The 26,391-nt window shown below is 46.1% G+C and overlaps 1 protein-coding gene across 1 annotated transcript in view; it reads right to left on the reverse strand.

The window, feature by feature from the left end:
- The window catches only part of NECAB2 (N-terminal EF-hand calcium binding protein 2), a 137,782-nt gene that overhangs the window by 88,766 nt on the left and 22,625 nt on the right, over nt 1-26,391 (reverse strand). Inside the window, exons 3-4 of the mRNA XM_044269282.1 lie at nt 12,951-12,976; nt 7,242-7,339 (exon numbers count right to left, since the gene is read on the reverse strand). Coding sequence (XP_044125217.1) covers nt 7,242-7,339; nt 12,951-12,976 — 124 coding nt within the window. The remainder of the gene's footprint in view (nt 1-7,241; nt 7,340-12,950; nt 12,977-26,391) is intronic.

Here is a 26,391-nt window from a genome sequence, read left to right on the forward strand (position 1 = left end):
CAGTATGTATGGAGTACACGGCACAGCTATATACTGCATGTAAAAATAAAGAGCTTGGGTAAAACTGAGAAAACTATTAAAAAGAAAATCACTAAAACAGGAGGGTAGCGAGGAAGTATTGGAAAACTATAAGGAAAAAAACTGAATATGTAAAAGACAAATAAAAGCAGCCAAACTAGAGACCGAGAGATTCATTGCCAAAGAGAGTAAAACTAAGGCTACTTTCACACTGGATCTGCAAAAACGCTTCCATTACAATAATACAACCGCATGCATCGTCATGAACGGATCCGGTTGTATTATGTCTTCTATAGGCATGACAGATCCGTCCTAAACTCCATTGAAAGTCAATGGGGGACGGATCAGTTTTCTATTGTGCCAGATTGTGTCAGAGAAAACGGATCCGTTTGGCTCAGTTTCGTCAGGCGGACAGAATGACGGAATGGTGACTGAACGGAGCCAAACTGATGCATTCTGAGCGGATCCTTTTCCATTCAGAATTGCAAACCTGATCCGTTTTGGACCACTTGTGGGAGCCCTGAACGGACCTCACAAACGGAAAGACAAAACGCCAGTGTGAAAGTAGCCTAACCCTAAAATGTTCTTTAATTATATAAATGGTAAAAAGTATATATCTGAAGGTGTCGGCCCTTTAAAGAGTGATAAGGGGGGAGTTGCAGAGAGCGATGAGGAGGATATGAACACCTTTGTAAAAAAAAAAAAATGGTTGTGTTGATTTATATTTTTTTCGTTTTTGTTCTACAGCCTGATGTGCTCCCTATGCACAGCAGGCTGCTCTCAGTGAGTTTACAGAGAATCCGCCATCTGAAGGATTTTCTGTAACTCCTCCTCACTCCACATGGGAGCGCGCAGTGTCTCCCTGTGTATGCTATTGACAGCCTCAGTCTGCGATGTGTTTTACAGCTCCTAATACACATACCAGGTGTCTGCACTTTCATTGTGAGCCCTGCCATGTGTATTAGGGGCTGTAAAACACATCCCTGGCAGGTGCTAACACAGTCGCCAGTGCCGTCATTAGCATACACATTGGTACAGGTCCTGTACACATAATGCGCTGTTTAGTCTGTTGTCCATGAGGGGTGGGGCTTCCTGTGTGCGAGACCTGGCAGGCTGCTGATACAGCGCTCCTGACTAGAAAATACCATGCGGAAAAATACGCATGATTCTTTTTTCAGGAAGTAAAATGGCCTGAGCAGGCGTCTATGATGCTTTTACAGGCGTTATTGTGACCTCTGGTAGACACTGAACCAATGTACTCTGCTGTACATAGCATTATGTGTCTTATTCACTCACTAAATCGTCACACTGTACTAATCGGTGTGGGAGAAGTGATTACTCACTGTGCGGACTGCACACAATACTGTATTCAGAACAGAGTGCAGGTAGTGAGAGCTGTCAGTGATGAGCTCTATATCCTGCTTATAACGCCATGGTTCTGACTGAAGATCACTGCACTAACGTTATCAACAGAAATATCTATTGTGTCTACAAATAATGGACTTTCCATAGAATGGAAAGTAAGAACTAGATCTGCTGATTACAGGCAGTCTGTATGTAAGTGGCTGCTAGCTATGCAGCTATGTAACAGGATGTGGGGGCGGGGCTGTGTTATCTCAGAGAAGAGAGGGGGAGCAGAGCTGAGCCACCAATGATAGGACTATTCCCATTTCCCACACAGAGCGGCGCCCAGCGATGTCTCAGCACTCACCATTAGTCCTGGGCACCGCTCCGTTCGCCCGCAGTGCCCCATTACTGTCTCCTCTCCTGCTCCACATGCTGCTGATTACTATTGGAGCGATGGGAGGAGACATCAGCTTCACTAGTGGGCGTTCCTTCTCCCTGCGCTGCGATTGGACAGCGCTACAGCCAGGAAGAAGGAACGCCCACTAGTGAAGCTGATGTCTCCTCCCATCGCTCCGATAGTAATCAGCAGCATGTGGAGTAGGAGAGGAGACAGTAATGGGGCACTGCGGGCGAACGGAGCGGCGCCCAGGACTAATGGTGAGTGCTGAGACATCGCTGGGCGCCGCTCTGTGTGGCCTGATAGTGAAAGAAGTTTAACACAATACAGGAGGCGGGTGCCGGCAGCAGAATCGCATTGCCGGAACCCTGCCGCTGACAGGGAGCTGCGATCAGAGGCAGTTAACCCCTTAGGTGCCGCACCTGAGGGGTTAACTGCTGATCTGCCAGTACCAGCCTCCTGTATAAAGGGGTAATTTATCATTGGTGGTGCAGTGTGCCCCCCCTCAACCCCCCATCCCATTAAAATCATTGGTGGCACAGTGCGCCGGCCCCTCTCAACCCCCCCAGTATTAAAATCATTGGTGGCAGTGGCCACAGGGACCTCTCCCCTCCCCCTCATTGGTGGTGCAGTGGCAGCTTCTGATCGGAGCCCCAGCTGTGTAAGCCTGGGGCTCCGATCAGTTACCATGGCAGCCAGGAAGCTACAGAAGCCCTGGTTGCCATGGTAACATCCCTGATGCTGTGTGCACAAGGCACAGAGCAGCAGGGACAGTGTGAAGTCCTATTCACCCTGATAGAGCTGAATAGGACAAGGGATGAAAGATCCCAGGTTCTCGCCCCTAAGGCTACTTTCACACTTGCGTTCAGAACGGATCCGTCTGCATTATATTGTAAAAAAATTTTTTTTTTTTTTGATGCGGCCCACATAAACTTAAATTTTGTTTTTTTGGCCCATGTTAGCCTTCGAGTTTGACATGCTTGGCATACACCCTTGTATCCTAAGAAAATTAAGTAATGTCATAGCCCGACACTTATTTCTGATATTTAAGGACTCTATACTGACAGGGAGTGTTCCACAGGATTGGTGCATAGCAAATGTAGTGGCAATATTCAAAAAAGGTCCAAGAACAGAGCCCGGAAACTATAGGCCGGTAAGTTTAACATCTGTCGTGGGTAAACAGTTTGAAGGTTTTCTAGGAGATGCTATCTTGGAGCACCTTAATGCAAATAAGCAAATAACGCCATATCAGCATGGCTTCGTGAGGGATCGGTCATGTCACATTAATTTAATAAGTTTCTATAAGGAGGTAAGTACTAGACTTGACCGCTTCAAATCAATGAGCGTCGTATATATGGACTTCTCCAAAGCATTTGACACTGTTCCACATAAAAGGTTAGTATATAACATGAGAATGATTGGACTGGGAGAAAACGTCTGTATGTGGGTAAGTAACTGGCTCAGTAATAGAAAACAGAGGGTGGTTATCAGGGACGTAGCTATAGGGGGTGCAGAGGTAGCAGTCGCTACCGGGCCCAGGAGCCTGAGGGGGCCCAAAGACCCTTGTGCTGCATAAGAAGACACACAAAGCACTTAGGGAAGAGGGGCCCCAAGCCTAACTCTTGCACCAGGGCCCATGAGCCTTTAGCTACGCCCCTGGTGGTTATTAATGGTACACACTCAGATTGGGTCACTAGTTGGGTACTTCAGGGGTCAGTATTGGGCCCTATTATCTTCAATATATTTATTAATGATCTTGTACAAGGCTTGCAAAGTAAAATATCAAATTTTGCAGATTACACTAAACTGTGTAAAGTAATTAACACTGAAGAGGACAGTATACTACTACAGAGGGATCTGGACAGATTGGAGGCTTGGGCAAAGAAGTGTCAGATGAGGTTTAACACTGACAAATATAAGGTTATGCACATGGGAAGGAATAATGCAAGTCACCCATACATACTAAATGGTAAAACACTGGGTAACACTGACATGGAAAAGGACTGAGAAGCTTTAGTGGACATCAAACCATCAAGCTAAGCTGCAGAAGCCAGTGTCAGGCAGCTGCTGCCAAGGCCAATAAGATAATCGGTTGAATCAAAAGGGGCATAATTGCCTGTGATGAGAACATAGTCCTTCCACTTTACAAATCACTAGTCAGACCACACATGGAGTATTGTGTACAATTCTGGGCTCCTATGAACAAGGCAGACATAGCAGAGCTGGGGAGGGTTCAGAGGAGGGCAACTAAAGTAATAACTGGAATGGGTGGACTACAGTACCATGAAAGATGATCAAAATTAGGGTTATTCTCTTTAGAAAAATAACTATGTATAAATATATCAGGGGTCAGTACAGAGATCTTTCCCATCATCTATTTATCCCCAGGACTGTGACTGTGAACAGGGGACATCATCTGCGTCTGGAGGAAAGAAGGTTTGTACACAAACATAGAAGAGGATTCTTTACGGTAAGAGCAGTGAGACTATGGGACTCTCTGCCTGAGGAGGTGGTGATGGTGAGTACAATAAAGGAATTCAAGAGGGGCCGGGATGTATTTCTGGAGTGTAATAATATTACAGGCTATAGCTACTAGAGAGGGGTCGTTGATCCAGGGAGTTATTCTGATTGCCTGATTGGAGTCGGGAAGGAATTTGTTTCCCCTAAAGTGAGGAAAATTGGCTTCTACGTCACAGTTTTTTTTTTTTACTTTCTCGGGAGCAACTTGCAGGATAACAGGCCCAACTGGATGGACAAATGTCTTTTTTCAGCCTTATAAACTATATTACCATAATGTTTTTCAATTTATATACACAGTGCAAGCAGCTGTATATATAATGGTGAAGGCTGACTGCACACTCTGCTGTATATCCCTGGCGGGTCGTTAGTCAACGTGCTGGGGATACAGCGGACACATACGCTGTCAGCGCTCACCATTGACAGTGTAGAGGTGTCAAAGAGAAAGATCAGAAGTATTTCTATAGTTTATAAGGTCAGCCATATATAAGGTCAGCGATATGTAGGAGGGAGGCAGTGAGGACAGCAGCAGGACAACTCTGCATGTAAGAGCGAGCCTGGAGAGTCTTCAGTACTGCACTGAACACTGAAGACAGATTAGGGACAACTTCAGAGTATTTTTTAGTAAAAAAGTACAAAATCATCTAATAAAGTACATTGCAAAATTAATTATAATCACTCTCCCAACACACAAAAACGTACGGGTACTCTTTAGAACAACAGAACAGTAAATGGTGGAGTGATCGAGTCAGCGCTTGGGATCTTGACAAACAACCTCTTAGGCCCCTTTCACACGGGTGAGTTTTCCGTGCGGGTGCGATCCGTGCGGCGAACGTATGGCACCCGCACCGAATCCTGACCCATTCATTTCTATGGGGCTGTGCACATGAGCGGTGATTTTCACGCATCACTTGTGCGTTGAGTGAAAATCGCAGCATGCTCTATATTGTCCGATTTTCACGCGACGCAGGCCCCATAGAAGTGAATGGGAAGTGTGAAAATCGAAAGGCATCTGCAAGCAAGTACGGATGCGGTGCGATTTTCACGCACGGTTGCTAGGAGACGATCGGGATGGAGACCCGATCATTATTATTTTCCCTTATAACATGGTTATAAAAGGGAAAATAATTGCATTCTGAATACAGAATGCATAGTAAAACAGCGCTAGAGGGGTTAAAAAAAACTAAAAATAATTTAACTCACCTTAGTCCACTTGATCGCGAAGACCGGCATCTCCTTGTGTCTCCTCTGCTGAACAGGACCTGGGGTGAGCATTAAATAGAGGTTAAGGACCTTTGATGACGTCACTCCGGTCATCACATGGTCTTTTACCATGGTGAATCACCATGGTAAAAGATCATGTGACATACCATGTGATGACCGGAGTGACGTCATCAAAGGTCCTTAACCTCTATTTAATGCTCACCCCAGGTCCTGTTCAGCAGAGGAGACACAAGGAGATGCCGGTCTTCGCGATCAAGTGGACTTAGGTGAGTTTTATTTATTTTTTAACCCCTCTAGCGCTGTTTTACTATGCATTCTGTATTCAGAATGCTATTAATTTTCCCTTATAACCATGTTATAAGGGAAAATAATACAAACTTCAGAACATCAATCCCAAACATGCGCGATTTTTCTCACGCGAGTGCAACGCATGACAATGTTTTGCACTCGCACGGAAAAATCGCGCATTTTCCCGCAACGCACCCGCCTCTTATCCGGGCAAAAAAACTGACGCCCGTGTGAAAGAGGCCTTAACATAGCAATGTTCAATAAAGTACCTTCATTCCAGCATGTGTCTTCTTGCTTTTATTCAACTTTTCATTTAGATATGCTAATTAAGCCTCAAGGTGCAAAGAGTGGCGTTATTACTCTGTTCTAGTGCCCTCCTCCACTACGTCATGTAATGTATTCACCCCACCATCCTTGCGTCCTCCTTTCTTGGCCTCCGAAATCTGGCGCAGCCGCAGTATCGCTGACTGCCTGCGCCTGTACGATACTCCTGCTCCAGAGGGCAACAGCCTCAATAGTGTCAATGGGCATGCGCCGAGCCCAGTGACGTAATCAGAGCGCTGTTGCCTCAGGAGCCGGAGTATCGTACAGGCGCAAGCACTCAGCGATACTGCGGCTGCGCCAGATTTCGGAGGCCAAGAAAGGAGGACGCAAGGATGGTGGGGTGAATAAATTACATGACGTAGTGGAGGAGGCGGCGCGGTTCGGCAAGGATGTGGGAGTAAATTTTATTTTTTAGGAGGCGTGCTGGGCTTGGAAGAAAGGCGGGCTGGGCACTGCAGGGGGCGTTACTGGGCACTAGAGCAGAGTAATAACGCCCCTCTGGGCACCTTGAGGCTTAATTAGCATATCAGAGAAATCGCTTTTTGATCTAAATGAAAAGTTGAATAAAAGCAAGAAGACACATGCTGGAATGAAGGTACTTTATTGCACATTGCTATGTTAACAGTTTTATATGCTCAAAATAGGTGACAGATTCCCTTTAAGCTCTTTTCATAAATGGTCTTTTCTGTCGATCGTATGTGCTGTGAAAGCTCCTAGTGCATCCACTCACCTACACTGCAACCACACAGTGTTCCAGAGGATAGGTCATCAGTTAGAAAGAGTCGGAAAACCCCTATAATCATTTTATTGCATCTTTGCACCCTCTGCCGGCCACAAACTACGGGCTGCTGTAAATTTCAATTAAACTGTACGCCAGTAAATGTGGCAGCCCACTGAGGCCCCGTCCCCTTCCGCTAAGCTCTGCCCATTTTCTCTTTTTAAAAAGTGCTGTAAGCAGCGAAGATCTGTAAAAGTTGCACATTTTTGTGCAAAATGTTGCTTGCACAGAAATTTGCGACTTTGGAATGCCGGTACAGCTTTAGTATATGAGTAGTAATAACTAATATCTAACAGATTGAATATGCCCTACGTATACACCTTGACAGGCAGCAAACCTGCAGCTCACCTTCTTGGTGTAATCCATGGCCTTCAAGATAGACAGATTGAGTGTTTCCAATGAAGAGAGGACATCTTCATAGTCGCCCATATGATTCGCAAAATAATCTGTGAAAACAGAATTCCAGGTCAGAAACTGCAGCGCCCCAGTATAGTAATTATATTATGGCTCAATGTTCTCGGGGGACGTTTCTGTAATACTTTATTACATTAATTTGTCCATTAAAGGGCACCTGTCAGCAGATCTGTCCCTATGACACTGGCCGACCTGTTACATGTGCACTTGGCAGCTGAATACATCTGTGTTGGTCCCATGTTCATATGTGTCCACATTGCTGAGAAAAATTATGTTTTATTATATGCAAATGAGCCTCTAGGAGCAAAGGGGGCGTTACCATTACACCTAGAGGCTCTGCTCTCTCTGTAACTGCTGCTCCCTCTCCACTTTGATTGACAGGGCCAGGCAGTGAAAATGTCATAACCCCTGGTCCAGTCAGAGGGAGCAGCAGTTGCAGAGAGAGCAGAGCCGCTAGGTGTAACAGCAACGCCCCCATTGCTCCTAGAGGCTCATTTGCTAATATTAAAATATCATTTTTCTCAGCAATGCGGGCACATATGAACATGGGACCAACACAGATAAAAGTCATACCTCATGATCAGTACTCGACAAGTAATGCCATTTGTTTACAAGTTACTGAGCTTTTTATGTAGCATATATCTCCACGTAAACCTTAAGATGATACTTAAGGTGGATATACAATTTAAAGGGCTATTTTTTGCTATCATATCACTAGGATATGCTATCACTGTTTGATCGGTGGGGGTCGGTCCTCTAATTTATGAGGCCGTGCTTCAGTTCCTTGCACAGTGAGAGGTTGAGAGGTGCACCGTGCAGGGAAAACTCTGAAGACAACGCAGTGTCAACCGATGCTACATTCTCAATGTGGTTGAGAGCCTCAGAGGTCTACGTGCAATATGTCGTCACTTTATCAGATGGAAATAACCCCACAACCTTCCTACGACTGTAAGAAAGAAAGAGCTGCATACAAAGCAGCAGAAATGGATGGTCTATACAGCTCAAGAACACACTCTTGCTTATAGATGAGATTCTGGTAACAAAGTTACCTCTTTGTTCAGTGAATTAAAGGCTATGGACATTTTTGGAGAAATTTTCTTTACGAACTTAGATGTATTTTGGGCATAAAAAATATTTTTGGAATAGCTCTGAACCCGGACCTATCCTCTTTTTCACCCAGGAAGCCCCTCTGAGATGAGCATCGGAGAATGCTCTCCCTTGCCTTGCGTTGACTTGCGTATGGCAAGGACTTTTTCATTAGATCCGGTGACGTACCGGGTCTCTGCTAGGCAGAGGCTTCCGCCTAGCAGTGAGCCTGGTGATGTCACCAGTACGGATGGGCGGGCTTTAGAGCTGCCCCAGCCTTTAAAGCACAGGTGGAGACTGCGCCGTCAGAAAGCATGTCTGATGGATTTATTACAGAACCGCAGTCTGCAGCTATGTTCTCTGAAACACAGAGGCCTCATGCACACGACCGTTGTGTGCATCCGTGGCCGTTGTGCCGTTTTCCGTTTTTTTTCGCGGACCCATTGACTTTCAATGGGTCCGTGGAAAAATCGGAAAATGCACCGTTTTGCAGCCGAGGCCGTGATCCGTGTATCCTGTCCGTCAAAAAAATATGACCTGTCCTATTTTTTTGACGGACAACGGTTCACGGACCCATTCAAGTCAATGGGTCCGTGAAAGAACACGGATGCACACAAGATTGGCATCCGTGTCCGTGATCCGTGGCCGTAGGTTGCTTTCATACAGACGGATCCGAAGATCCGTCTGCATAAAAGCTTTTTCAGAGCTGAGTTTTCACTTCGCGAAAACTCAGATCCGACAGTATATTCTAACACAGAGGCGTTCCCATGGTGATGGGGACGCTTCAGGTTAGAATATACTGAAAAACTGTGTACATGACTGCCCCCTGCTGCCTGGCAGGTGCTGCCAGGCAGCAGGGGGCAGACCCCCCCCCCCCTGTTTTTAACTCATTTGTGGCCAGTGCGGCCGCCCCCCCCCTCCCTCCCCTGTAGTTAACTAATTGGTGTCCAGTGGGCCCCCCCTCCGTCCGCTATAGATAACTCATTGGTGTCCAGTGGGCCCCCCCTCCGTCCGCTATAGATAACTCATTGGTGGCCAGTGGGCCCTCTCCCCTCCCACCCCCTCCTAATTAAAATCGCCCCCCTATCATTGGTGGCAGTGGTGAGTACCGATCGGAGTCCCAGTGTAATCGCTGGGGCTCCGATCGGTAACCATGGCAACCGGGACGCTACTGCAGTCCCGGTTGCCATGGTAGCTTAGCAATTTGTAGAAGCTTTATACTTACCTGAAGAGCAGCGATGTCTGTGACCGGCCGGGAGCTCCTCCTACTGGTAAGTGACAGGTCTGTGCTATAAGCAATGCGCCGCACAGACCTTTCACTTACCAGTAGGAGGAGCTCCCGGCCGGTCACAGACATCGCAGCTCTTCAGGTAAGTATGAAGCTTCTACAAATTGCTAAGCTACCATGGCAACCGGGACTGCAGTAGCGTCCCGGTTGCCATGGTTACCGATCGGAGCCCCAGCGATTACACTGGGACTCCGATCGGTACTCACCACTGCCACCAATGATAGGGGGGCGATTTTAATTAGGAGGGGGAGGGAGGGGAGAGGGCCCACTGGCCACCAACGAGTTATCTACAGCGGAGGGAGGGGGGGCCCACTGGACACCAATGAGTTATCTATAGCGGACGGAGGGGGGGCCCACTGGACACCAACGAGTTATCTATAGCGGACGGAGGGGGGGGGCCCACTGGCCACCAACGAGTTAACTACAGGGGAGGGAGGGGGGGCCCACTGGACACCAACGAGTTTACTACAGGGGAGGGAGGGGGGGGGGGGCGGCCGCACAGGGGAGGGAGGGGGGGGGGGGGCGGCCGCACTGGCCACCAATGAGTTAACTACAGGGGAGGGAGGGGGGGCGGCCGCACTGGCCACCAATGAGTTAAAAACAGGGGGGGGGGGGGGTCTGCCCCCTGCTGCCTGGCAGCACCTGCCAGGCAGCAGGGGGCAGTCATGTACACAGTTTTTCAGTATATTCTAACCTGAAGCGTCCCCATCACCATGGGAACGCCTCTGTGTTAGAATATACTGTCGGATCTGATTTTCACGATGTAGCTCATATCCGACAGTATATTCTAACATAGAGGCGTTCCCATGGTGATGGGGACGCTTCAAGTAAGGCTACTTTCACACTAGCGTTCGGGCGGATCCGTTCTGAACGGATCCGCTCATATTAATGCAGACGGAGGCTCCGTTCAGTACGGATCCGTCTGCATTAATAACTTTAAAAAAATTCGCAAGTGCGCAAGTGCGAAAGTAGCCTGCGCGGATCCGTTCAGACTTTCAATGTAAAGTCAATGGGGGACGGATCCGCTTGAAGATTGAGCCACATTGTGGCATCTTCAAACGGATCCGTCCCCATTGACTTAGGCTACTTTCACACTAGCGTTCGGGTTTCCGTTCGTGAGCTCCGTTTGAAGGAGCTCACGAGCGGACCCGAACGCAGCCGTCCAGCCCTGATGCAGTCTGAATGGAGGCGGATCCGCTCAGACTGCATCAGTCTGGCGGCGTTCAGCCTCTGCTCCGCTCGCCTCCGCACGGACAGGCGGACAGCTGAACGCTGCTTGCAGCGTTCGGGTGTCCGCCTGGCCGTTCGGAGGCGTGCGGATCCGTGCGGATCCGTCCAGACTTTCAATGTAAGTCAATGGGGACGGATCCGTTTGAAGATGCCACAATGTGGCTCAATATTCAAGCGGATCCGTCCCCCATTGACTTTACATTGAAAGTCTGAACGGATCCGCGCAGGCTACTTTCGCACTTGCGAATTTTTTTAAAGTTATTAATGCAGACGGATCCGTACTGAACGGAGCCTCCGTCTGCATTAATATGAGCGGATCCGTTCAGAACGGATCCGCCCGAACGCTAGTGTGAAAGTAGCCTAACATTGAAAGTCTGGACGGATCCGCACGGATCCGCACGCCTCCGAACGGCCAGGCGGACACCCGAACGCTGCAAGCAGCGTTCAGCTGTCCGCCTGTCCGTGCGGAGGCGAGCGGAGCGGAGGCTGAACGCCGCCAGACTGATGCAGTCTGAGCGGATCCGCCTCCATTCAGACTGCATCAGGGCTGGACGGCTGCGTTCGGGTCCGCTCGTGAGCTCCTTCAAACGGAGCTCACGAACGGAAACCCGAACGCTAGTGTGAAAGTAGCCTTAAAATATACCATCGGATTGGAGAAAACTCCAATCCGATGGTATAAAAGAACTCCAGACTTTACATTGAAAGTCAATGGGGACGGATCCGTTTGAAATGGCACCATATTGTGTCAACTTCAAACGGATCCGTCCCTATTGACTTGCATTTCAGGACGGATCCGTTTGGCTCCGCACGGCCAGGCGGACGCCAAAACGACTTTTTTTTCATGTCCGTGGATCCTCCAAAAATCAAGGAAGACCCACGGACGAAAAAACGGTCACGGATCACGGACCCACGGACCCCGTTTTTGCGGGCCGTGAAAAAAAACGGTCGTGTGCATGAGGCCAGAGGCTGCAGAAGCAGAACAAAGCAATATTTTTTTTCAAACAAGTGATCATGTATGTGTCAATATGGATGCCATCACAGTTCAGAGGGGCCTGAAAAAGGTGTAAAAAAGAAAGAAAGAAGAACCTCACTCACTTTGTCCAAGCAGCCCAGATCCAGTGCCGCGGCTCCAGTCCCCAACACTTCTGTTTCCTGGCAGACCAATAGTGTGACATGGTGTCTACATGCACATGACCGCTGGTGGCCAATCAATTGCCTCCTCTGAGACAAGAGCGGTACATGAAAGCAGAGGCTCAGTGGTCATGTGCTCCTTCTCCCCACATCACTTGATCAGCAGCAGTCATGTCCAAGTAGAAGGCACATCACACTTCAGGTGGGGACGGGAGCCTTGGCACTGAAAGTGGAATGTGCTGTCTTGGACAACCTCTTTAAGGCTACTTTCACACTAGCGTTGTTTGAGTCCGGCGTTCAATTCCGTCACCGGAACTGCCCGCCGGATCCAGAAAAAAGTGTGTAAACAGATTACATTTGAATCTTGATCAAGATTTTGATCAAAATGAAAAAATGCATTGGAAAAAACAGATTCGCCATTTATGGACTTTAACTTATTTTTCACATTTTCCGGGTTTAACATGCAAAAGCCGGATCCGGTTTGACGGAACACACGGCGCCGGATCCGGCGTTAATGCAAGTCAATGGGAAAAAGACCGGATCCGGCGTTCAGTCAAAGTGTTCAGGATTTTTGGCCGGAGGTAAAAATACAACATGCTACGGTTTTCTGAAAAGCCTGATCAGTCAAAAAGTCTGAACTGAAGACATCCTGATGCATCCTGAACGGATTACTCTCCATTCAGAATGCATGGGGATAAAACTGATCAGTTATTTTCCGGATTTGAGCCCCTAGGACAGAACTCAGCGCCGGAAAAGAAAAACGCTAGTGTGAAAGTACCCTAAGAGAGTTTTTTTTTTTTACCATTTGCCAGAAGAAGACAACTGTATGATTTATATTTTGCGGTGATTTTTAGGGAAAAATGCTCTATTATAGTCCAGCGACAGGATAGGTCATGAGGGGATCTTACCACACAGCTCTCTAGTATCCACATTACTGAAGCACAAGAGAAGTAAGAAAGGAGAAAGAGCAGAGTTAGTAACAGGAAAGCATCTGAATGTTCATATAATAATAGTCTCCATCAGGACTGGATGAGTCAAGAGCCTGGGGGCACAAAATACCAGGTGCCCATCAGTGATACCAGCTTTCCCCTTCACAGAGTGTCCTCCTCTCATTCCCACCGTCCTATTAATGTCTAAATAAAATAAATACACATCAATTACACATGAATATAGCGGTATATCACACTTCCCCTAGGGCCACCTACAGGAATAGGCCTACCGTGTCTATAGGTAAATCCAGTCTGACCACTACATATGTGGATAAACTGGGCATTTTATTATAAGTTGCAATTCATTTATTAGAAATCAGACCCTAGGAGACGGCTGCAAGAATTAACACATATACCGGTACATATTAGAGAAATGGCCTGCTACTGGTCATTCCTTATGGCTTGATGTTCAGTAGAATGAACAGTTTCAGAATGCAAAAAAATAAAAAAATAAAACTCATGTAAAACAGTTTTGGCTTGGTATAGAAAAGAATACCCCCTGCCCCCAAAAATATGCCATAATCATAACTCCATCAGCATAACAGTTTTTCTTCCGTCATGCACAAAGGGCGTAAATGTACTTTCGTCTGTTTTTGGGTGTTTTCAGATCACAGCATGCTCTAGGTGTAGCATTTTTAGGAGTTTTCTTATAGGCTTGTCTATAGGCTGGAGCTAGACAAACTTGAAAAAGTACACGTAAGGCCTCATGCGGTCGGCATCCAAGCGTCCGTTCCGCAAAGGATAGAAGATGTCCTATTCTTCATTTTGCAGACATGAATAGGCATTTCTTTGATAGAGACAGAGGAAAGTGCGGGATGCACATGGCAGGTATCCATGTTTTGCGGATCCGCAATTTGAGGATAGCAAAATGCATACGATCATGTGCCTACAAAATAAGGACTCATTAACACGACCGCATGTATTTTGCGGTTCGCAAAAACTGATCCGCAAAAAACAAACAAACAGATGACATCTGTGCGACGTTCGTGTTGTATCCGTTTTTTGCGGATCCATTGTAACAATGCCTGTCCTTGTCCGCAAAATGGACAAGTATAGGAGATGTTCAATCTTTGTAGAACAGACTTGCGGACATATGGATACGGAAATCACAAGGAATCATTTTCATATTTTTTTGTGATCCCATTGAAATGAATGGTTCAGCATATGGACCGCAAAAAATAAAATGGAACAGACACGGACAAAAAAATAAGTTTTATGTGCATGAGCCCTAAGAATAAAACAAGCTCACAAAATAAAAAACTTAAAATAAAAAAAATGCATGAAATTCAAGGTGTTTTTTTGCCAGGCCCTGCCCCCCCCCCAAAAAAAATAATTTTGCACCTCCTGCTAACTATTTTTTCTGCCCAAAATAAATATAATGTAATCAGTGCTGCCCCAATTTTAAGTTACAACATGTTTTCTCCTCCATTAAACACCCAAAGCTGAATCAGAATTCTCATTGTTCACATGGGCATTAAAGGCTCCACTCGGAACCTCCTTCGCAGATTCCCCCAAAAAGAGCGGACAAAGAAAAGTAATGTATGAAGGGATTTTATTTTCCGCAAAAAAAAAGTGGAACCCATTATAATCAATGGGGTCCACTTGGCTCCATTTGTTTCCGTAATCCGGAACTTCCATTATTTTTGTTGTTCTGCTTCTCTAATGGACGCCGATGTGAATGTGGCCCAAATACCGGTAAGTCGTCCATATCGTTGCCTACTGTCCCAATTTTGCAACAGCTGTCCCCAATTTACAGAAAAAACGTATGTAAGCTGAAATGGGCGGGGTCTGTGTATGCTGCGCCCATAAACGGGCAGTCCAGTGCTGTTTGGGGGCGTTCCCAGGGCGGGGCCTGTTTGTCACAAATTTAGGCAGTTGCAATGTTGGTAAGTACGCATTCAATCGCAATCCTCAGCCCGAGTAAAAGGGCCCTAAACTGTTAGGTCATAAGTCCAACAGTAGTATACATAGACTGCGGGGGAGATTTATCAAACTGGTGTATAGTAGAACTGGCTTAGTTGCCCATAGCAACCAATCAGGTTCCGTCTTTCATTTTCCAAAGGAGCTGTAATAAATGAAAGGTGGAATCTGATTGGTTACTATCGGCAACTAAGCCAGTACTACTTTACACCAGTTTAATAAATGACCCTCTGTGTTTCGAAGGGCAACCAGCAGAATTGAGAAAGCAGCTCTGGATGTGAATGGAGAGAACACACTTATTCACACTGTAAAAACAAAAAGTAACATAAGGCTACATTCACATGACCATATTTCGTAGCCTTGTCCGATTCGCATTTTTTACGAATTGCATGTGAACCCATGCATTTCTAAATGTGGACAGCACACCGATGTCACCCATGCGCTGTCTGCCTCTGTGCGGCCATTCCCCAGATTATAGAACATGTTCTATTCTTGTCCGTTTTGTGGACAAGAATAGGCATTTCTATAAAAGAGAAAGGAAAGTGTGGGATGCACAAGGCCGGTATCCGTATTTTGCGGATCCGCGGTTTGCAAACCACAAAATACACAGGGTCGTGTGAATGTGGCCCAAGACTAAGCTGCTTCACATTTTATGTAAAGTTAAACAGTGAGATGTTAAAACTTGAGACCGGCTTTACAACTAGGGCCCTAATGTAACCGCTTCTGCCAGGAACGTCTGTAGGACTTGTAGACTGGCGCCTTGACAGTGAAGGGAAAAAACCCTTCTGTAGATCGCGAGCATGCTGCAGAAACAATTACAATGAGTGCAAAGCAGGAATTGAAAAGATAATTGGATTTCTACCTAGAGACCTCAATTACAGTAGAACCAAAGTAGTATTACCTGTGCCCATTCACCTGTCCCCTGGCAAATCTAATTACTGCAAATCAGCTGAAGAGAGAAGCAATGTAAAGGGATAAATGTACATCTCCTCTGCTAAGGAGCCGTCCCCACTATTCAGTCCCGGGATGGGGAGGAATGGGTTAACTCCTCTCCCAGAAGGTAGGCCTTGTGTGACTACACTGCCTGAAAATTAAATTAAAATCTCTGATGCGAAGGGATGTTAATTACTTCCCAAATGAGAATAACTAGAGAGCGAGAGGAACCACTAGATCATTTACAACACCACAGCCAATTATAGTCACTGTACAGTATACGTCCCTAAATATGCTGGGAGTTGTAGTCTATAGACACTCAAAAATCTACCAATTATAACTCACTGCTACTATATCAGCTGTGGCAGGTGGATGTGCCATATAGTGGAGTATAGGACTTAATTTAATGGGATTTTATAAGAGTTGTCAAGTGTTAAAAAAGAAAATGGCAGGTTAGGGGGTTAGGTTCAAAGCCCCTCTGCTCCAGCAACACCACTCCAATTATGACGTGGCTATATTCCAACAAGTGACTGCTGCAGCCAACTACTGACCTCAGCAGTGTATAGCACAAGACCGCTGAGGCCGGCGACTGGCTGCAATGGTCATATGGGATATATGGGCACACCCCTAGTGCAGTCATGTAAACAAAGCTCACCTAGGAGGAGTGGAGCGGAGAACGGATGAACCAGTAAGCATACCTTTTACTTGTTTAACACCTTCCCTACCTAAAGATATTTTTTTTACTCTGATAAAATCTTAATTGAATGGACTATAATGACTGCTTCATGATTTCATGAATTACAGAAAGACGGGTGAGACACAAATCTGGAGAAAAATAAACAATTGGGGAACAGAAGAAAAAACTGGCAGTTTTTTATGGCCATTTTGCATCTGTCTTTCACAATTTTTTTAATCTATTTCCTGGCCATTTTCTATGGCTGTTAAAAAAAAATTGATGAACTTCATTGTCCTCGTTTTTTCCCTCCAAGTCCCTGAAAACACCCAGAAGATGGTCACATTATCTCACCGGTGACATTCCTTTGGCTTCTACTGCATACGATAGGATTTCTCTGCCTGTCCTTAGCGTCTGCTGGCAATCAACCTATTTTTAATGGGTATCAGATGGATGCCATTCTGTAGAAGGGCCGTCAGGACGTCAAAACGGTTAAAAATACGGCATGTCCTACTTTTTGACGACCAGAATTTAAGGTCAGTTAAAACAACAGACGTGAATTTACCCACAGACTTCAAAAGTTCTGAAAATGGCCGTTACAGCCATTTTCCACCAGCACGTACATTTTAATCTAAAGTACCCTGGAGTAGGATGCACCATATTTATTAAGACACATACCTCTTAATACATTTAGTCCAGCTTTGAGCAGGAGTAGATTTTCACTATAAGTTACAGCAATTTCTGGCCAAAATGATGGTAAATCTCATTGCTGTGGGAGACCCCATCTCCACAGCTTAACCCCAATCACTTTTAGAAAGTGTCGAAAGATGCAACATAGGACAAAAAGTCTCACATTTTTGTGCAAAAATTTTGCAGCTTTTATAAGCCAGTAAACTGGTGTAGATGGGTTAATTTTAAAATTTAACATTCTGAGTAATCTGTTTTGCTTAAAAAAATTTATATTAATTGCAAACTCTTCAGTTAAATCATTGATAAAGCAGCCACAGGAAATATGTAAGAAATACTTATGGTACGACTAGTTAAAGGGGTATTCCACCTTGGACCATTGTTGTTTGTTAGGTTGAGACCAGACAATGTGGTCAAGAGCTGCCACAGGTGGACGTAGTTTGCCTGATGCCGCCAGGTCAATCATATAGTCTCAACCTTAGGCCTCATGCACACGGGCCGTTGTTTGGTGCGCATCCGAGCCGCAGTTTTGGTGGCTCGGATGCGGACCCATTCACCCCGCAAAAAAATATAACGTCCTATTCTTGTCCGAGCTTTGCGGACAAGAATAGGCAGTTATATTAAAGGCTGTCCGTGCCGTTCCGCAAATTGCGAAACTCGCACGGACACCATCCATGTTTTGCGGATCCGCGATTTGCGGACCGCAAAACACACCACGGTAGTGTGCATGTAGCCTTAGACTCTCTTCTTAATAAAAAGCGGAGTATAAAAAGGCTCCCTGCTAGGTCACCCAGCAACCAATTGTAATATGGGGCAAACCATAAATGCCCAACAGATGCAGGTCCCGCCTTTGGAATTTGCACCTATCTCGAGAACACAAGTCCCCCAATCCTGGCACATCCAGTCTGTGACTGGAACTAGGCTACTTTCACACTGGCGTTTTGGTTTGATGGGCACAACTAGAGTGAGGTGAGGGGGCACAAAAGTGGGCATCTCTACTGAGGGGCACCATAAATAATTTGAGGGGGCACCTAATCTGGCATAACTACTGTGAGAGGGGCACATATAAAGGCATAACTATGAGGGGGCGCATATGAAGGCATAACTACTGTGAGGGGGCACGTAATCTGGCATAACTACTGTGAGCGGCACATATGTGGGCATATCTAATGTGAGGGGCACCTAATCTGGCATAACTACTGTGAGAGGGGCACATATGAAGGCATAACTATGAGGGGGCACATATGAAGGCATAACTACTGGGAGGGGGCACGTAATCTGGCATAACCACTCTGAGGGGGCACATATCTGGGCATATCTACTTTGAGGGGGCATATAACTGGGCATAAATACTGTGAAGGGGCATATAATCTGCCATAACTACTGTGAGGGGCACATAATCTGGCATTACTACTGTGAGGGGACACATAATCTGGTATTTGGGTGAAATGTCCTAGATTACCCTGCTACACATTGGCATGTCTCATTCTTACAAGCCAGCACAGTGCCCCCTGCTGGTGATTTCACAGGGGCAGTCACCATCCCTTCCTTATGTGATTATTCTTTTTTTCTCACCACAGGGACCTTGTTCTGGATCCATCGGACATCATGCCGACGCCAGCGAGACCCTGAATGAGGTAGGACCAGATTTCAGTAGGACTTAGTGTAGCCATGCATTGGGCTTAGGGCTCTTTCACACGAGCGTGGAATCTGCTGCGTGAAAGAGTGCTAAGCCCCGTTCCGGACAGCAGAGACAACATGCTTGATAATGCTCCGCGCCTCTCTGTGATCTTTTTACTACAAAATCACAGTGAGATAAAGTTGTCACCGTGATTTTGTAGTAAAAAGATCACAGTCAATCAGGTTACTGCTCCGTGTCTCTGCTGTCCAGAATGGGGCTTGGCACTCATTCACGCAGCGGGCTAGCCACACGGAAAGAGCCCTTAGTAAGAAAATCTGCCGCTTCTTTGTAAAAATGTTTGCACTGTGGCCCATAACACTATAGTTACACCACTGGTAGGGGAGGTAGTGGGGGTGGGGGGTGGACGCAGGTTGGGGGGGCCAAAGGGAGGGGGCCCCATGGATCAGTTTCGCACCGGGGCCTCATGGATTGTGTGAACGCCACGGCGCGTACAGATGTCTTCACCTCAACAAAGAAGGCGCCTTCGTATCCAGAGGCCGGTAAGTATAAACTCAATGCCTGGAGTTTGTACTGTGTGATTCTTTGCATTAACCCAGGCATGTTCAACCTGCGGCCCTCCAGCTGTTGTAAAACTACCCACAATGCCCTGCTGTAGGCTGTTTGGGCATGCTGGGAGTTGTAGTTTTGCAACAGCTGGAGAGCCGCATGTTGAGCATGCCTGCATTAACCAGTATGTGCTTTTATTCTAGGCTTCTTCATCATCATCTACCGGCTCACTTGCTGGGACCGGCTCTCCAGCTGTGGCCGGCTTACCTGCCGTGCCTGGCTCACTGTTGCTGGCCTCGCCGTCATCCAGGGGAGGTGGACCAAGCCAGGACTAGGGCCGTTAAGAAGTATATGTTTTTTATTTTTTTAATACATTACGGTTAAACCATTTTTTGTTTTAGCAACCTGCACCTAGAGCCGTCAGCCAGGATCCCCCAATCGCCTCCAGAGTTTGTGGGAGTGTGCGTGGCGGTAGTAGACGTGTAAGTCTTGATTAAGTAGTTGTAATTTGCATTTTGTTTTCAGATTTTCAGTAAAAAATGTTCTTTCTTTAAGGGTTACAGAAGCTCCACCAGGAAAGATGAGGAGTTCGTTGTCCCTCACGTTGATAATGAGCTCCTCATCCAACTGGTGGAGGCGCGTCCATCTTTATGGGACCAGTCTGACCGCCACCACGCTGATCATCATTGCACCCAGCGGCTCTGGAGGGACATATGTTCAGATCTTTTTTTGGAGACCTCGGGGGATCTAAATGCGACGGCTGATGCAAATTATTATTTTTATGTTTTTTTCAACAGTCAAACAGGTTACCACGCGGTGGCGATCTATCCGGGACCGCTTTAGGAGGGACTATAACAAGGAGGTTCAGGCCCAGCCCTAGGGTTCCTGCGACGTACCATGGCACCAAGAAGGTAATTTTCTTTTAAGGACTGTAAAAAGCATTTGATTTAAGGGGTTGTCTGAGACAGGGAGCGTTTGGCTCCCCTGTTTTGGCCAGCCCCCTACAGTCAGATGGACAACTGTTCTCTCTGTCTGAGTGCAAGGGGTTGTCTGAGACAGAGGAGCATTTGGCTCCCGTTTTGGCCAGCCCCCTATGGTATAAGGTAGCCATAGCATAGAACAGGGATGGCCAACCTGAGGCTCTCCAGCTGTTGCAAAACTACAACTTCCATCATGTCTGGACAGTCTACAGCTATCAGCCTACAGGTGGGAGTTGTAGTTTTACAACAGCTGGAGAGCCGCAGGTTAGCCATGCCTGGCATAGACCATGGATGCTGTATTTAAAGGACAATTCTTTACTTTCATTTGTTTTTTCCTACAGAACTACCAGTAGCACTCGGGAGCCTGAATATCCTCCTGAGGCGGAACCGGAACGGATCGCCACCGCCAGCCCTCCTGTCCCTCATGCATCTGCTCAGGACAATCCGGGTCCCCTACCGGATCCCAGGGTTGCACAGGGATAATGACATGGAGCAGATATGCTGATAGGTCTGGGAGGGGAGGAGAATACGGTCTGACACTCCGTGATACCCCCCGGCACAGACATCCCGGAACCAAGACTGATGGTTACCCATTGGTCTTCCGTTTGCGGATCAGCTTTTGTCTGCTTGAACTGTGGAGCTTTGAAAACATTTAGTGTATCTTTGCAATTTTGTATGAGGAACTTGCTGGCCTGTAAGGGCATGAGCATGCGCCCTGTACGAAAGGTAGTCAGCAGCCATCTTTGTTGTGGTTCCCACACCTTTATGCATTATCCCGTGTCTCGCGAGAGCACGTGTAGCTTTTCCGGACGCCAAGCAGGTTCCATCATGGCTCTACGACCGAACGTGAACGATTCGATTGTTTTTAAGGTTTCAATTAAGTTGTTATTGATACCCACTGTTATATTTGTATTGATAATTATGTACCCACATCAATATTATTACTGTTTTTACCACGCCATGCACTTTATTCGACGACGTTCACAAATAACTTTGCCATGATCATGACCACAGATGAATTATGCTTTTAATATTGCCATGGTTTGATGAACTTGCACTTTATTATTTAATCATGGATTTTTGATTATGCAAATTGCTCGCACTATTTATGTATGTCACTATGCACATGTTATTCAGCTGGACAAAGGCTCCAATGAGAGAGCTGAAACGTTGCTGCTCGATGAGTGAATAAACCATCCACTTTTTTCATCACTAATCTGGAGTGCTGCCTTTTTTCTTCTTTATACATTTGGGACCTTGGTCACAGGCCCCCATAAGGAATTGCAACCGCGTTTAATGTGTGCTGCTTTTTTCTTTTATTTTCTTTATATATATAATAAAAAAAAAAAAAAAAAAAATATATATATATATATATATATATATATATAAAAACGATAATTCAGGGCAGCACTCCAAGTAGAAAAAAATTGGGTGCCAGCGGAAAAAACACCTTACCAAGGTGTATGATACAGAAATCGAAGACACCGGATGTGCTGTGGTGTCTTCTATTTCTATATATATATATATATATATATATTGGAAAGGGTGAGAGAAAGAGCGCAGCCGGCACTGCTGCATGTGTCTATGTGGTCACTGGAGCGCTTCAAACACTGGGATCCCGAACCTTCACGGTGGTGCTCTGTCGGTGATGTAGTGATTATAATGATAGCATTCTGGGTAGAGATATTACCACGGAAAATAAAAAGAGGAGACAACGCGATAATGATGGTGAGCGTAGAGCGGTGTTCACATTCGACTATTCCCCAATAGCTTCAACCATCAAAACAGTGATTTTAAACAACTGGCAGATGCTGCAGAGGGATGCTTCCTTGGCAGCTATAGTAGACAATCCTCCAATTGTCAGTTTTCGCAGGAGTAAAACTATAGGGGACGCCATTGTCAGGAGCAATCTCCCCCGTCCAGTTGATAACTGGCTGGGTAGGGGCGCTCCCAGAGGAAACTTTGCGTGTGGACACTGCTCTATGTGCACATATGTATATAAGCAGAAATACCTGCAGTTGGGACATGTAGGACATGTAGTTAAACAATTCATACACTGTAAGACCCAATATGTTGTATATGCGATTTTGTGCCCATGCGGGAGGTTTTATATTGGTAAGACACGCAGGTGTCTATATGTACGCTTCAGAGAACATAAGACATCAATTACTACCAGAAATGGAGCAACCAGACTAATTGAGCATGTACATAATGAACATGCGGGGAACTGTGAGATTTTGAAATGTGCAGGTATTGAAGTTGTCCATACCCCCATGAGAAGGGGGGGGGGGGCAGGAAACTCATTCTCCTGCAGCGAGAAGCAGCATGGATAATTAAATGCAAGCCATGGGCCCTCTAGGGTTAAATGACAAGAATAATCTAGCTGTTTTCATCTGATTGGTTTTAACACATGTGTTTTTTTATACCACTTTAAATGTAACCAGTGACGTATATGAGATGAGGGTATTTATAACCCCCTCCTCCTCCTCTACGTCACAGGAGGCTTGACAAAGCGCAACACAGCGCGAAACAGCTGTAACCTGTTCACTCACCTGTGTTCCGTCCGTGTCCACTATGTGTACTAAGAAATAAACTGCAAACAGCAACTTTGTGACCAGTGGTGAATGGCGCAGTGCTTTTTTCCTTATGCGATCATATATATATATTGTTAATTTTACTTAGTTTACTTCACTGTGTCTGTGTTTTCATTGTCCTATACAGGGGAATAGTAACCTTGGACACTCCAGCTGCAGTGAAATTAAAACTACCATAGGCTCACTATTGTGCGTTTGTTATAACGCCCTTGGTATTTTATTTTTTTTTTAAAACAACCTTAGTGCCAATCTGGGTCCTCACCGGATCCCTCCGCTCAACAGAGGCTCTTAGGTTTCCGGCCAAATTTGAGAGCCCTGGTGAGCAGGCAGAGATCCCGTAGTCCAAGTTGAAAGGATTATGTGGACCTTATAGAGGTCGTTTCCGATGCTCTAGAAGGTTTTGACGAACATCAAAGTATTTAGTGCTGACTTGATTCACCGCTGGGAGGGGTCGGAGTCAGCGATTCAACGCAGCCCTAACTACCATTATGGGCTAAGCATAATCAATTCGATGGACTCAATGACGCCCGAGCAGTTGCATGAGTTTAAGATCATGCTAGAGAACGGGTTATGGGAAATTATGCACCGCCCCCAACACCCACTCTCATCGCACACCTATCCCCCATCCCACACCAGTGCTAATTACCGCCAAACTTCCCATCCCCCCCCTCCCCCCCCTCCCGAGCATGTGTTCCCTTCTGTGTCGTATTCTACTTCTCCTCCCCACTATTTTCCTCCCACTTCGTTCCAAACTCCCTCCACTTCTACACATGCTCGGGGTCCCCTTCTACACATGCTCGGGGTCCCCTTCTACACATGCTCGGGGTTTAGTTTTATGCAGTATGTACAGTTCTGTTTTGCTGTGCTGTGTAGTCATATACAACACAGTTAGGCCTGTCAGAACCCAGAATATCCCAGGCACACAATGCCAAAAATTTACAAAGTCTATTAAAAATGATATCTTAGTATATACCCCAATTGTGCACCATAGACACAACATAAATTGAGCCTAAGGGTATATTCACAAAGTCAGGTGCTAAAGTTCAGCTTGGGCCCCCTCAGTGCTCTTGACCTAACCCCTTCCCTCCATCCAGAGGTGTAACTTGACCAGAATGCACTTTCTATAATACCAGCGTCTTATGCGGCAAAGGGGTCTTTGGGCCCCCTCAGGCTCATGGGCTCGGGAGCGACTGCTACCTCTGCACTCCCTTGAGCTACGCCCCTGCATAAATCGTTTGAGGTGTGGTTTTGGTGAGGTGCAGTTTTTAGATTTGAAATACAATTAAAGCTGAAACTAAACAGAATTAAAAACTATATCCAAAACACATTTACCACGGTTTTCCAATTTGGTTTTGCTGCACTTTTAACCAGGGCTGCAAAATTTGAATACAACCTTTAATTGTCTAGCATTTCTTTTTCTTATGCACCTAAAATATATATATGCCATTTCAGAAATGAAAGACTTGTAAGGCTTACTGCACACGAACTTGTGCACTCCGTGGCCGTATTGCAGACCGCATTTGCGGATCCGCAATACACGGGCACCGTTCCGTGTGCATTCCGCAGCACGGATGCGGACCAATTCACTTCAATGGGTCCGCAAATCCGGAAATGCGGAACGGAAGCACGGGACGGAACCCTACTGTCACGGATGGTGTTACAGAAAACTAGAAGACACAAATGAAGATCCGACTGACTTGATCCAAAACTAAGGAACAAAAGGGTAAGCCCTGTAACAGCCCTAGCTCTCTCCCTTACTGCTCAGCCTATGCAAAAATCTCAATGGTAGAAAATTGCATATCCTCGTTCCTCGACTAAATGACACCTGAACACTCTATAATAGTGAGGGGACATGACCACCGGCTCCCTACACTTAATATAGGATCAAGCCCACAGGAAAACAGAAATAAAGAAACAGACTTATCTTGTGGATGCAGCAGTAACAGCTTCTAGCATCAGCACACTCCAGGAAGTTGTATAAACCGCAAGGTGAGGCAGTATGGGGAGGAGATATATAGGGAGGCAATCACTGCTAATAGATGACAGCTGGGAGAGGGAGGAGAGATGTCAAAACGAAAGCAAAACAAAAGAAGATCATGCAGGAGGTACTGAAGAGCGTCCATCAGAACTTCTCAAAGATCTGGTGGTGACATCTACGGAAGCACTACGAAGTGCTTCCGTGGGGTTTCGTCCTGTACTTCCGTTCCGCAAAAAGATAGAACATGTTCTATCTTTTTGCGGAACGGCCGGGTCATTAGAGTGAATGGGTCCGTGATCCGCTGAAGCTGGCCCACAATGAGTGTCCGTGCATTGTGGCCAAGGGGCGCACACGTTCGTGTGCAAGAGGCCTAAGGCTTTATGCACACTGATCTAATGTGAGCTCCTGCCCATAATCTGTTCTCTGCGGCCCCATTCTCTGTGAAAAGTCATCGGTGTGGAGAATAGTGGATTTAGTGCGTGCAGGAAATCTGCACTTGGGGGGGGGGGGTTTTAATCTTTAGTAAAAATGCAAAATCAAATAAAGTACATTAGAAAAATTATTTGTAGGACATTTAAAAAAAATACAAAATACAAAATTTGTAAAAGTTTAGTTACTGTTTAACCTTCCTAAAGCATGAGATGTGGTAGCGGCTCCAACTTTTCAAGAGTAGTCTCAGTTTACAAAGCAGGGGTAGGTCGTTATATAACATACAGTGGGAAATTGTCAGGTTGTCACTATCATGGAAGCAGAAAGTTAGATGGCGATTGCGAGACCAACCTTGGTGGAAGGATAAGGTTAAGGGTCGGTCCGCATGGCGGATTTTAACTATTTTTCACTTTGGATGCTGTAGACCCGCTCACAGCTTAGCTCCACTGAATGGAACTAAATATTGAGCGAACACCTACCATGCCACTGTCTGCACACCGCGCCAGGATATTAGAGGTGACTTTTTGGCACAGTTGCAGCTTTAAACCACTGAAATCAATGGAAGTCAGGCAACACGTGGCCTCTGCTCGAATTTTGGCGCAGTTTCCACACTAAAATTCCACGGGCCCTAAAGCCTTTAGATACATTATCCATGGCTAGACCTGAGATGGATACAAACCTGGACAATTCAAAGGGCAAGTTTTGGAAGTATCTGTAGGGAGAGGACAGTTTATGGGAAATTAAGGAAGCCTCAATGTTGGGAGCGGCACTATAATGCCTTGAGAGGTCTTCTACCAGAGTGCTCTCCATTATGTGCGGACGCTCATAAGTCCTCTCAATGCATTACCGTTCTGATTTGTGGACGCTCAGCAAGAAAAGGGGGATGGGTATCAAGATGAACATTACAAATTCTGATTGAGGATTGCTAAAATTATTAAACTTTTACCAGTCACCTTGAAAAGCATTTCTGTGGTGACA

Source organism: Bufo gargarizans, chromosome 10 (genome assembly GCF_014858855.1).
Source record: "Bufo gargarizans isolate SCDJY-AF-19 chromosome 10, ASM1485885v1, whole genome shotgun sequence".
Lineage (NCBI taxonomy): Eukaryota > Metazoa > Chordata > Amphibia > Anura > Bufonidae > Bufo > Bufo gargarizans.